The sequence below is a fragment of the Lolium rigidum genome, chromosome 1 (assembly GCF_022539505.1).
Source record: "Lolium rigidum isolate FL_2022 chromosome 1, APGP_CSIRO_Lrig_0.1, whole genome shotgun sequence".
Taxonomy (NCBI): Eukaryota; Viridiplantae; Streptophyta; class Magnoliopsida; order Poales; family Poaceae; genus Lolium; species Lolium rigidum.
The window spans coordinates 65,585,929-65,599,239 of NC_061508.1; the positions used below are offsets into that span (position 1 = coordinate 65,585,929).

A 13,311-nucleotide genomic window follows, 5' to 3' on the forward strand; every position below is an offset into this window, starting at 1 on the left:
CATCTAGTGTTCATCCCGAGCGCCGGCATGGGCCACCTCCTCCCTTTCACCCGCTTCATCGCCGCTCTCGCCGACACGGGAGGGGTGGACATCTCCGTGGTCACCGCCCTGCCGACGGTGTCAGCGGCCGAGGCCGACCACTTCACCGGCCTCTTCGCCGCCTTTCCCGCCATCCGACGCATCGACTTCAACCTCCTGCCGTTCGACGAAGCCGCCTTTGCGGGCACTGACCCCTTCCTCCTACGGTGGGAGTCCCTGCGCCGCTCGGCTCACCTCCTCGGCCCTCTGATCGTCGGGAACACCCAGCGCGCGTCGGCCATCGTCACGGACGTCACCTTGGCTTCCCAACTAATCCCGATAGCTAAAGACGATCTGCACCTTCCATGCCACATCCTCTTCAGCTCCTGCGCAACCATGCTGTCATTCCTCGCCTACTTCCCCACCTACCTTGACGCAGCCAGCACAAACCACCTTGCCGGCGACGTCAACATCCCCGGCATTGGACACATCCCGGTGGATTACCCGCCGCAGGTGCTGCGCAACCCCGACAGCCTCTTCACCAAGCAGTTCATCGCCAACGGCCGTTTGATCGCGGAGGCAGACGGCATTCTGGTCAACACGTTCGACGCCTTGGAGCCGGACGCACTCGCTGCCCTGCGCAGCGGCAAGGTCGTTTCCGGATTCCCGCCGGTGTTCGCCGTCGGCCCGCTCAAGTCGACGAGCACGGCGGGGAGCGACGAGACGGTGGGCGGCGCTTCATCACCTATCGCCTGGCTCGATGAGCAGCCGGCGCGATCGGTGGTGTACGTGGCGTTCGGCAACCGTAGCGCCGCGGCGCTGGACCAGATCCGTGAGATCGGCGCCGGGCTGGAGGCCAGCGGCTGCCGGTTCCTGTGGGTGGTGAAGACCACGGTGGTGGACCGCGAGGACACGGCCGAGCTGACGGACGTGCTGGGCGGCGGGTTCTTGGGCCGCGTGCAGGGGCGTGGCTTGGTGACCAAGGACTGGGTGGACCAGGAGGCTGTCCTGAAGCACCCCGCCATTGGGTTGTACCTGAGCCACTGCGGGTGGAACTCGGTGACGGAGTCGGCCATGTACGGTGTGCCGATGCTGGCGTGGCCGACGTTGGGCGACCAGCGGCTGATCGCGACGGTGATAAGGAGCGGCGGTTTCGGGCTGTGGATGGAGCACTGGAGCTGGGAGGGGAACGCGGTGGTGAGCGGGGTGGAGATAGGGGAGAAGGTGAAGCAGGTGATGGGAGATGAGGCGATTTCGGCGAGGGCGGCCAAGGTCCGGGAGGAGGCCACCAAGGCCGTCGCCCAAGGTGGCTCCAGCTACCGGAACATGCAGGAGTTTCTTGCCACGCTCAAGGCTACTTAGCGCTAGCTGTTGGGTACTCCTCTCCTCAATGGACTGTTTGTACGAGTACGAGCTGTTGCTCTCCTTCGATCGCTAGGTTTTTACAAAAGAACGTGTCACGTCTGTATTCGCAAAAATAAGTGTCACATCTGAAACTGACATAGGTCAGGTAGGGTACGGTGTTGCGGCCCTGTTGCAAATTCGAAACACAACACAATACACAAATATGTACGGTCGTACATACACTTAGGGTGTGTGTGATTGGTTGCTAGCATGGTTTTCTCGCCTCTGTGAGATATGGCTCCGTGAATGATGTATGAAGTTATGCAACCTCTAATTATTGTTGTGCAATTTATTTGGTTATAAATAATTTCTACTCTGCATTAGTTGTGAAACAAAGTCCTCGGCGTTTGCTTTCCTAAAAATCGTGTTTCAACAAATGGCACGGCTGTTTGGTTTACAGCTTGTTTGCCAGCTTGTTTGTCGAGTACATAACCTCGTCCCCTTCTTGGTGAGCTTGTATATGCCCATAAGGTGTTCGGCGCAATAGAAAATGACATGACGACTACTATAGATCACATAATCAGCAAAGCTAGCATAATAATAATAATAATAACAATAACAATAATAATAGTTCTACCAGTGGATCATAGTGTTGCACCACGAGTTTACGAACAACAGCTTGTGAGTTCATCAACCGAGGGGTTATATAAATACCACCTCGCAAAATATACAGACTTGTAATCAGTTCAGATCAAACCTAGCTACTCCCAAAATAACATCATGGATGCGATGTTCATCATCATTATCAAAACAAGCAAAGCAACAAGCATCCAATGCTCCAGCTCCTCAGAGTAATACTTCATCACGAAGGCAATGAACCAGTCCATGCTTTCAGCAGGGGTCATCGCAAGATACCTGTTATTCGTCTGTGCCTTGTGATCTGGCCATGAGGTGGCTCGGAGCACCGGGATGCTCATGGCGATGGCTTGTGATCTATGATGCAGTACCTATCCTGCGCTGGGATGTACCAGAGTGGCCGAGCCGGCATCACAGAGTTCGCCAGCAAATCGGGGGACTAGACGTCCTATAGAATAATCAAAGTATCAAAGTGCAAAAACAATGGTAAGCATGTTGGTACCAAGCTAATAGGCCAACATCATTGACAATGGTAAGCAAGCAAGCATACGTGGTAACAAGCTTCATGAAACTAGCAAACAACTTATGTGTAGAGACTATGAACAAAGACAATACTAATCTTCTACGCTGCTGCCATACATAAATGCAAAGCTAGTACAAGGAAAAGTTGCACACGTCGTAGAACCAATCTCCGTACCAATTATTGCACTTATACATGAACGACACAGCTTAGAAAACACAGAACAAGGTGTTCCATAAAAATACGCCGACTCGAAATCATAGCCATCCACTCTACTCTCACGGATCGAGGCGTAAACTTAGCAGAACTACTCGTACTCTCACAGATCGAAGTAAGAACTTAGCAGAACTACTCTGCTCTCACAGATCGAAGCAAGAACTTAGCAGAACTACCAGATTGAACCATGAACTAAGTGAAGTTGCTCTAGCCTTACAGATAGCAGCCGTCGTAGTCTAGATCTAAGCTAGGTTGGAAGGTACTCACGAGTAATATGACGATCGGTCCTAGCAAGGAAGAAGACGACATGTCGACGAGGCGTAGGAGGATGAACTGCCACGGTGGAGCTCCACCGGCCTAAGAAGAGACCGTCCCTTACCATGGTGGCCAACGAACAACTATGGAAGGGGAGCTCGAAAGGGGGGGGAATGGTGGAAGACATTGGGCAGTGAGGCGGAGAGGCGTAAATAGGAGAGGAGTATCAGCGGGAGGTGATCGAATTTCTCCCGTCATATTTTTTCGGCTGCGCACGGGCTCCCGCCATCCCTGCCTCGCACCAGTTGGGCACAATTTTTCCAAACAGGCGCGAGACAAGGGTGACTGTCGAGAAACAGCCGAATCGAGTGTTCCCCCTCATACAGCTTTCTAGGTGTGATGGCGTGTATTTCACACGTTCGTTGGGCAACCCCAAGAGGAAGGTATGATGCGCACAGCAGCAAGTTTTCCCTCAGAAAGAAACTTATCGAACCAGGAGGAGCCAAGAAGCACGTTGAAGGTTGATGGCAGCGGGATGTAGTGCGGCGCAACACCAGGGATTCCGGCGCCAACGTGGAACCTGCACAACACAACCAAAGTACTTTGCCCCAACGAAACAGTTGAGGTTGTCAATCTCACCGGCTTGTCAGTAACAAAGGATTAACCGTATTGTGTGGAAGATGATTGTTTGCGAGAGAGAACGATAAAAACAAGTATTGCAGCAGATTTGTATTTCGAGTATTAAAGAATGGACCGGGGTCCACAGTTCACTAGAGGTGTCTCTCCCATAAGATAAAAGCATGTTGGGTGAACAAATTACAGTCGGGCAATTGACAAATAGAGAGGGCATAACAATGCACATACATGGCATGATAAGTATAGTGAGATTTAATTGGGCATTACGACAAAGTACATAGACCGCCATCCAACTGCATCTATGCCTAAAAAGTCCACCTTCAGAGTTATCATCCGAACCCCTTCCGAGTATTAAGTTGCAAAGCAACAGACAATTGCATTAAGTATGGTGCGTAATGTAATCAACAACTACATCCTCGGACATAGCGCCAATGTTTTATCCCTAGTGGCAACAGCACAACACAACCTTAGAACTTTACATCACTTGTCCCGAGTGTCAATGCGGGCATGAACCCACTATCGAGCATAAATACTCCCTCTTGGAGTTAAAAGCAAAAACTTGGCCGCAGCCTCTACTAGTAACGGAGAGCATGCAAGATCATAAACAACACATATGTAATAACTTGATAATTAACATAACATGATATTCTCTATCCATCAGATCCCGACAAACACAACATAGAGTATTACAGATAGATGATCTTGATCATGTTAGGGAGCTCACAAGATCCAACAATGAAGCACAGTGAGGAGAAGACAACCATCTAGCTACTGCTATGGACCCATAGTCCGGGGGTGAACTACTCACTCATCACTCCGGAGGCGACCATGGCGGTGTAGAGTCCTCCGGGAGATGAATCCCCTCTCCGGCAGTGGTGCCGGAGGAGATCTCCAGAATCCCCCGAGATGGGATCGGCGGCGGCGGCGTCTCGGTAAGGTTTTCCGTATCGTGGTTTTTCGCCTCAGGGGTTTCGCGACGGAGGCTTTAAGTAGGCGGAAGGGCAGAGTCGGGGGGCTGACGAGGGGCCCACACCACAGGGCGGCGCGGGCCCCCCCTAGGCCGCGCCGCCTTATGGTTTGGCCACCTCGTGGCCCCACTTCGTATGCTCTTCGGTCTTCTGGAAGGTTCGTGGCGAAATAGGCCCCTGGGTCTTCGTTTCGTCCAATTCCGAGAATATTTCGTTACTAGGATTTCTGAAACCAAAAACAGCGAGAAAACAGGAACCGGCACTTCGGCATCTTGTTAATAGGTTAGTTCCGGAAAATGCACGAATATGACATAAAGTGTGCATAAAACATGTAGGTATCATCAATAATATGGCATAGAACATAAGAAATTATCGATACGTCGGAGACGTATCAAGCATCCCCAAGCTTAGTTACTGCTCGTCCCGAGCGGGTAAAACGATAACAAAGATAATTTACTGAAGTGATATGCCATCATAACCTTGATCATACTATTTGTAAACATATGTAGTGGATGCAGCGATCAAAACAATGGTAATGACATGAGTAAACAAGTGAATCATAAAGCAAAGACTTTTCATGAATAGTACTTCAAGACAAGTATTAATAAGTCTTGCATAAGAGTTAACTCATAAAGCAATAAATCAAAGTAAAGGTATTGAAGCAACACAAAGGAAGATTAAGTTTCAGCGGTTGCTTTCAACTTGTAACATGTATATCTCATGGATAATTGTCAACATAGAGTAATATAACAAGTGCAATATGCAAGTATGTAGGAATCAATGCACAGTTCACACAAGTGTTTGCTTCTTGAGGTGGAGAGAGATAGGTGAACTGACTCAACATAAAAGTAAAAAGAATGGTCCTTCAAAGAGGAAAGCATCGATTGCTATATTTGTGCTAGAGCTTTTATTTTGAAAACATGAAACAATTTTGTCAACGGTAGTAATAAAGCATATGAGTTATGAAAGTTATATCTTACAAGTTGCAAGCCTCATGCATAGTATACTAATAGTGCCCGCACCTTGTCCTAATTAGCTTGGACTACCGGATCTTTGCAATGCACATGTTTTAACCAAGTGTCACAATGGGGTACCTCCATGCCGCTCTGTACAAAGGTCTAAGGAGAAAGCTCGCATTTTGGATTTCTCGCTTTTGATTATTCTCAACTTAGACATCCATACCGGGACAACATGGACAACGGATAATGGACTCCTCTTTAATGCATAAGCATGTGGCAACAATTATTATTCTCATATGAGATTGAGGATATGTGTCCAAAACTGAAACTTCCACCATGAATCATGGCTTTAGTTAGCGGCCCAATGTTCTTCTCTAACAATATGCATGCTCCAACCATAAAGGTGGTAGATCTCTATTACTTCAGACAAGACGGACATGCATAGCAACTCACATGATATTCAACAAAGAATAGTTGATGGCGTCCCCAGAAGCATGGTTATCGCACAACAAGCAACTTAATGAGAGATAAAGTGCATAAGTACATATTCAATACCACAATAGTTTTTAAGCTATTTGTCCCATGAGCTATATATTGCAAAGGTGAATGATGGAATTTTAAAGGTAGCACTCAAGCAATTTACTTTGGAATGGCGGATAAATACCATGTAGTAGGTAGATATGGTGGACACAAATGGCATAGTGGTTGGCTCAAGGATTTTGGATGCATGAGAAGTATTCCCTCTCGATACAAGGTTTAGGCTAGCAAGGTTATTTGAAACAAACACAAGGATGAACGGTACAGCAAAACTCACATAAAAGACATATTGTAAACATTATAAGACTCCATACCGTCTTCCTTGTTGTTCAAAACTCAATACTAGATATTATCTAGACTCTAGAGAAACTAAATATGCAAACCAAATTAGCAAGCTCTAAGTATTTCTTCATTAATGGGTGCAAAGTATATGATGCAAGAGCTTAAACATGAGCACAACAATTGCCAAGTATCAAATTATCCAAGACATTTTAGAGTTACTACATGTAGCATTTTCCAATTCCAACCATATAACAATTTAACGAAGATGAAACTTCGCCATGAATACTATGAGTAGAGCCTAAGGACATACTTGTCCATATGCTACAGCGGGGCGTGTCTCTCTCCCACAAAGTGAATGCTAGGATCCATTTTATTCAAACACAACAAAAAAACAAAAACAAACCGACGCTCCAAGCAAAGTGCATAAGATGTGACGGAATAAAAATATAGTTTCAGGGAGGAACCTGATAATGTTGTCGATGAAGAAGGGGATGCCTTGGGCATCCCCAAGCTTAGACGCTTGAGTCTTCTTAGAATATGCAGGGGTGAACCACCGGGCATCCCCAAGCTTAGAGCTTTCACTCTCCTTGATCATATTGCATCATACTCCTCTCTTGATCCTTGAAAACTTCCTCCACACCAAACTCGAAACAACTCATTAGAGGGTTAGTGCACAATAAAAATTCACATGTTCAGAGGTGACACAATCATTCTTAACACTTCTGGACATTGCATAAAGCTACTGAACATTAATGGATCAAAGAAATTCATCCAACATAGCAAAAGAGGCAATGCGAAATAAAAGACAGAATCTGTCAAAACAGAACAGTCCGTAAAGATGGATTTTATTAGGCCACCAGACTTGCTCAAATGAAAATGCCCAAATTGAATGAAAGTTGCGTACATATCTGAGGATCATGCACGTAAATTGGCTTAATTTTCTGAGCTTCCTACAGGGAGGTAGACCCAGATTCGTGACAGCAAAGAAATATGTAACTGCGCAGTAATCCAAATCTAGTACTTACTTTTCTATCAAAGACTTTACTTGGCACAACAAAACTCAAAACTAAGATAAGGAGAGGTTGCTACAGTAGTAAACAACTTCCAAGACACAAATATAAAACAAAAATACTGGAGTAAAAACATGGGTTGTCTCCCATAAGCGCTTTTCTTTAACGCCTTTCAGCTAGGCGCAGAAAGTGTAACTCAAGTAACATCAAAAGATGAAGCATCAACATCATAATTTGTTATAATAATAGAATCATAAGGTAACTTCATTCTCTTTCTAGGGAAGTGTTCCATACCTTTCTTGAGAGGAAATTGATATTTAATATTACCTTCCTTCATATCAATAGTAGCACCAACGGTTCGAAGAAAAGGTCTTCCCAATATAATGGGGCAAGATGCATTGCATTCAATATCCAAGACAACAAAATCAACGGGGACAAGGTTATTGTTAACCATAATATGAACATTATCAATTCTCCCCAAAGGTTTCTTTTTAGCATTATCAGTGAGATTAACATCCAAATAACAATTCTTCAATGGTGGCAAGTCAAGCATATCATAGACTTTTTTAGGCATAACAGAAATACCTGCACCAAGATCACATAAAGCATTACAATTAAAATCTTTGACTCTCATTTTAATGATGGGCTCCCAACCATCCTCTAGCTTTCTAGGAATAGAAGTTTCAAGTTTTAGTTTCTCTTCTCTAGCTTTTATGAGAGCATTTGTAATATGTTTTGTGAAAGCCAAGTTTATAGCACTAGCATTGGGACTCTTAGCAAGTTTTTGCAAGAACTTTATAACTTCAGAGATGTGGCAATCATCAAAATCTAAATCATTACAATCTAAAGCAATGAGATTATCATCCCCAAGGTTGGAAAAAATTTCAGTAGTTTTATCACAAGCAGTTTCAGCAGTTTTAGCAGTTTCGAGTAATTTTGCGCGCTTTGCACTAGGAGTAGAAGCATTGCCAACACCAATTATTGTATCATTGATAGTAGGAGGTGCAGCAACATGTGAATCATTAGCATTGCTAGTGGTGTTAATAGTCCAAACTTTAGCTACATTTTCCTTTTTAGCTAGTTTTTCATTTTCTTCTCTATCCCACCTAGCACGCAGTTCAGCCATTAATCTTATATTCTCATTAATTATAAATTGGATGGCATTTGCTGTAGTAACAATTTTATTTTCAATATCCCTATTAGGCATAACTTTCGATTTCAAAAGATCAACATCAGAGGCAAGACTATCAACTCTAGAAGCAAGAATATCAATTTTATTGAGCTTTTCCTCAACAGATTTGTTAAAAGCAGTTTGTGTACTAATAAATTCTTTAAGCATAGCTTCAAGTCCAGGGGGTGTATTCCTATTATTGTTGTAAGAATTCCCATAAGAATTAGCATAACCGTTACCATTATTATAAGGATATGGCCTATAGTTATTACTAGAATTGTTCCGATAAGCATTGTTGTTGAAATTATTATTTTTAATGAAGTTTACATCAACATGTTCTTCTTGGGCAACCAATGAAGCTAATGGAACATTATTAGGATCAACATTAGTCCTATCATTCGCAAGCATAGACATAATAGCATCAACCTTATCATTCAAGGAAGAGGATTCTTCAACAGAATTTACCTTCTTACCTTGTGGAGCTCTTTCCGTGTGCCATTCAGAGTAATTAACCATCATATTATCAAGGAGCTTTGTTGCTTCACCAAGAGTGATGGACATAAAGGTACCTCCAGCAGCTGAATCCAATAAATTCCGCGAAGAAAAATTTAGTCCTGCATAGAAGGTTTGGATGATCATCCAAGTAGTCGAGTCCATGGGTTGGGCAATTTTTAACCGAGAGATTTCATTCTTTCCCAAGCTTGAGCAACATGTTCATTATCCAATTGTTTAAAATTCATTATACTACTCCTCAAAGATATAATTTTAGCGAGGGGATAATATCTACCAATAAAAGCATCCTTGCATTTAGTCCAGGAATCAATACTATTCTTAGGCGAGAGATAGCAACCAATCTTTAGCTCTTCCTCTTAATGAGAAAGGGAACAATTTTAATTTTATAATGTCACCATCTACATCTTTATACTTTTGCATTTCACATAGTTCAACAAAATTATTGAGATGGGCAGCGAGCATCATCGGAACTAACACCGGAAAATTGCTCTCTCATAACAAGATTCAAGTAAAGCGGGTTTAATTTCAAAGAATTCTGCTGTAGTAGCAGGTGGAGCAATAGGTGTGCATAAGAAATCATTATTATTTGTGCTAGTGAAGTCACACAACTTAGTATTTTCAGGGTTGGCCATTTTAGCAGTAGTAAATAAAGCAAACTAGATAAAATAAATACAAGTAAACTAATTTTTTTGTGTTTTTGATATAGCAAACAAGACCGTAAATAAAGTAAAGCTAGCAACTAATTTTTTTGTGTTTTGATATAAGTGCAGCAAACAAAGTAGTAAATAAAATAAAGCAAGACAAAAACAAAGTAAAGAGATTGGGAAGTGGAGACTCCCCTGCAGCGTGTCTTGATCTCCCGGCAACGGCGCCGGAAAAGAGCTTGATGGCGTGTATTTCACACGTTCGTTGGGCAACCCCAAGAGGAAGGTATGATGCGCACAGCAGCAAGTTTTCCCTCGAGAAAGAAACCAAGGTTTATCGAACCAGGAGGAGCCAAGAAGCACGTTGAAGGTTGATGGCGGCGGGATGTAGTGCGGCGCAACACCGGGGATTCCGGCGCCAACGTGGAACCTGCACAACACAACCAAAGTACTTTGCCCCAACGAAACAGTGAGATTGTCAATCTCACCGGCTTGCTGTAACAAAGGATTAACCGTATTGTGTGGAAGATGATTGTTTGCAGAGAGAACAGTAAAAACAAGTATTGCAGCAGATTTGTATTTCAGTATTAAAGAATGGACCGGGGTCCACAATTCACTAGAGGTGTCTCTCCCATAAGATAAAAGCATGTTGGGTGAACAAATTACAGTCGGGCAATTGACAAATAGAGAGGGCATAACAATGCACATACATGGCATGATAAGTATAGTGAGATTTAATTGGGCATTACGACAAAGTACATAGACCGCCATCCAACCGCATCTATGCCTAAAAAGTCCACCTTCGAGGTTATCATCCGAACCCCTTCCAGTATTAAGTTGCAAAGCAACAGACAATTGCATTAAGTATGGTGCGTAATGTAATCAACAACTACATCCTCGGACATAGCGCCAATGTTTTATCCCTAGTGGCAACGAGCACAACACAACCTTAGAACTTTCGTCACTCTGTCCCAGGTGTCAATGCAGGCATGAACCCACTATCGAGCATAAATACTCCCTCTTGGAGTTAAAAGCAAAAAACTTGGCCAGAGCCTCTACTAGTAACGGAGAGCATGCAAGATCATAAACAACACATATGTAATAACTTGATAATTAACATAACATGATATTCTCTATCCATCGGATCCCGACAAACACAACATAGAGTATTACGGATAGATGATCTTGATCATGTTAGGCAGCTCACAAGATCCAACAATGAAGCACAATGAGGAGAAGACAACCATCTAGCTACTGCTATGGACCCATAGTCCAGGGGTGAACTACTCACTCATCACTCCGGAGGCGACCATGGCGGTGTAGAGTCCTCCGGGAGATGAATCCCCTCTCCGGCGGGTGCCGGAGGAGATCTCCGAATCCCCCGAGATGGGATCGGCGGCGGCGGCGTCTCGGTAAGGTTTTCCGTATCGTGGTTTTTCGCCTCGGGGGTTTCGCGACGGAGGCTTTAAGTAGGCGGAAGGGAGAGTCGGGGGGCTGACGAGGGGCCCACACCACAGGGCGGCGCGGCCCCCCCTAGGCCGCGCCGCCTTGTGGTTTGGCCACCTCGTGGCCCCACTTCGTATGCTCTTCGGTCTTCTGGAAGGTTCGTGGCGAAATAGGCCCCTGGGTCTTCGTTTCGTCCAATTCCGAGAATATTTCGTTACTAGGATTTACGAAACCAAAAACGCGTAGAAACGAGAACCGGCACTTCGGCATCTTGTTAATAGGTTAGTTCCAGAAAATGCACGAATATGACATAAAGTGTGCATAAAATATGTAGGTATCATCAATAATATGGCATAGAACATAAGAAATTATCGATACGTCGGAGACGTATCAAGGTGCTTTAGAGTTCGTGCAATGTAGAGAATCTTTTTCCCGTGGCTATCCAAACGCCCGTTTTTTGTCTCCCTAGATGCGAGAAAACACATTGTTAGCGACCAAACACGCCCTTACAGACTTACCCATATGAACATTACCCACGCACACCCTACCTTGTGAGTCTTCAAGAGACTAGGTCTAGAAACTGACCCCACGGATTTTGAATTTACTAAGTCACCGCAAACGTCTCGCGATTGACATAACCGTCGTCTTCTATTGGAAGAATGCTTACAGCGAAGTTGTGGGCTAAGGGTGCGACTTCGGCCTAACCGGAAAATCCTATTCACCGCTCGATGAGGGTGCTATCAGGGACGCTGCCCACAGCAGGCGCTACATGGGCTTGGCCTAGTATAGCGGTTTTTATTTTGATTCGTTTTACCTTTTCTGGTTTTTTGGTCTGGTGATTTCTTCTGGTTTTCTTGGGGTTTTACTAGTTTTTCGTTTTTGTCGTTCTTTTTTTCAACTATTTTTTATTTTAAAACATTCTTCAAGTTTCCACTTTTTCACTTTCAAGCAAAAAAAAATTGAACTTTTTCAAGTTAGACCAAAAAAATTAAGAATTTTTATTTCAACTTTTTTTCAAGTTTGAACTTTTTTGTTTTTGAACATTTTTATTAACCTTTTTAAGTTTGACATATTTTTAGATTTAAATTTTTTTAAAACATCAATATTTTTTCAATCTGAATATTTATGTCCATGTGCAATGGTTAATAAGACCGTCTTATCTTAATATCGTCACGTAATTTAGATATTGCGATAAAACATGATGTACAATGGTTTAGTTTTTGGTATTATCTCCAGTAACCAAACATCCTAAATATGTGGTGAAAGAGATTGTGTTAAGAGGCAAATCCTTTTTTCAGCATTCTCTCTCATTCACCTCAGCATTTATCTTACGTGGCATTGCTAAGATATCACCATTGTACATACTCTAACCATCCAATCACACGTTTTGCGCATGAGAAAGAATCTGCTTACATGAATGAAAACCACTTATTCAAAAATAAACCCAGAGAAACACAAAGAAAAAGGCGTTCACGAAAAACAGAATCATGACATCGTGTGTGCCGGCCTTTGATATCCAATATTTCAAAATGATTAGTAAGAAAAATATTTAAATTGTTCTCCTACTATGATGATTTCTTTAATGAATTATACTCCCTCCGTTCTTTTATTGACTCGAATTTAGTACAAACTTGTACTAAATTCGAGTCAATTAAAAAAGAACGGAGGGAGTACATTTTAGGACTTCTTGAAAAGAATCTTGAGCTTGTTCGGAATGTTCCTGTGAAAGGATACAGAAGAAGATAGTGATAGCAGAGAATGTACCTAATCGTATTGTATTCATCCACAATGGGGTACTATTTATAGGAGTACATTAACACCAACACACACTCTAACCGACTAAGTGCAGATCCTAATCTACCGTGAGTGAGTGTGTGTTCAGCTGCATAGAGACCATGTCCGCCGCATGGATAACTATTGATCGTGGCTAAACACTGACGACGGGCCGCGCGGCGAGAGGCTAGAGAGGGAGCACTCGTGGAAGCCGCCGGTCCGGGGGTGGCGACGGCAGAGGTCGCCGGTGCACAGGTGGCAACGCCGGCTGAGTCGCCGGGGAGAGTCATGACGGTGGCGCTGACAGAGTGGTGAACGACGAAGCGGAGGAGTAGGATCGCTTAAACTGATACCATGAAAGAATACGAGGAAGATAGGGATAG

The 13,311-nt window shown here is 43.9% G+C and overlaps 1 protein-coding gene across 1 annotated transcript; it reads left to right on the top strand.

Annotated features, from left to right (window-relative positions):
• LOC124674747 (UDP-glycosyltransferase CGT-like) lies at window positions 1–1,518 on the top strand. Its single transcript, XM_047210803.1, has one exon. The coding sequence runs from the start codon at window positions 28–30 to the stop codon at window positions 1,378–1,380; it is 1,353 nt and encodes a 450-aa protein (XP_047066759.1). The 5' UTR covers window positions 1–27; the 3' UTR covers window positions 1,381–1,518.
• Window positions 1,519–13,311: the final 11,793 nt, after the last annotated feature.

Excerpts from the sequence above, each read along its gene's own strand:
- LOC124674747 (XM_047210803.1), top strand. The coding sequence starts at position 28 with ATGGGCCACCTCCTCCCTTTCACCCGCTTCATCGCCGCTCTCGCCGAC.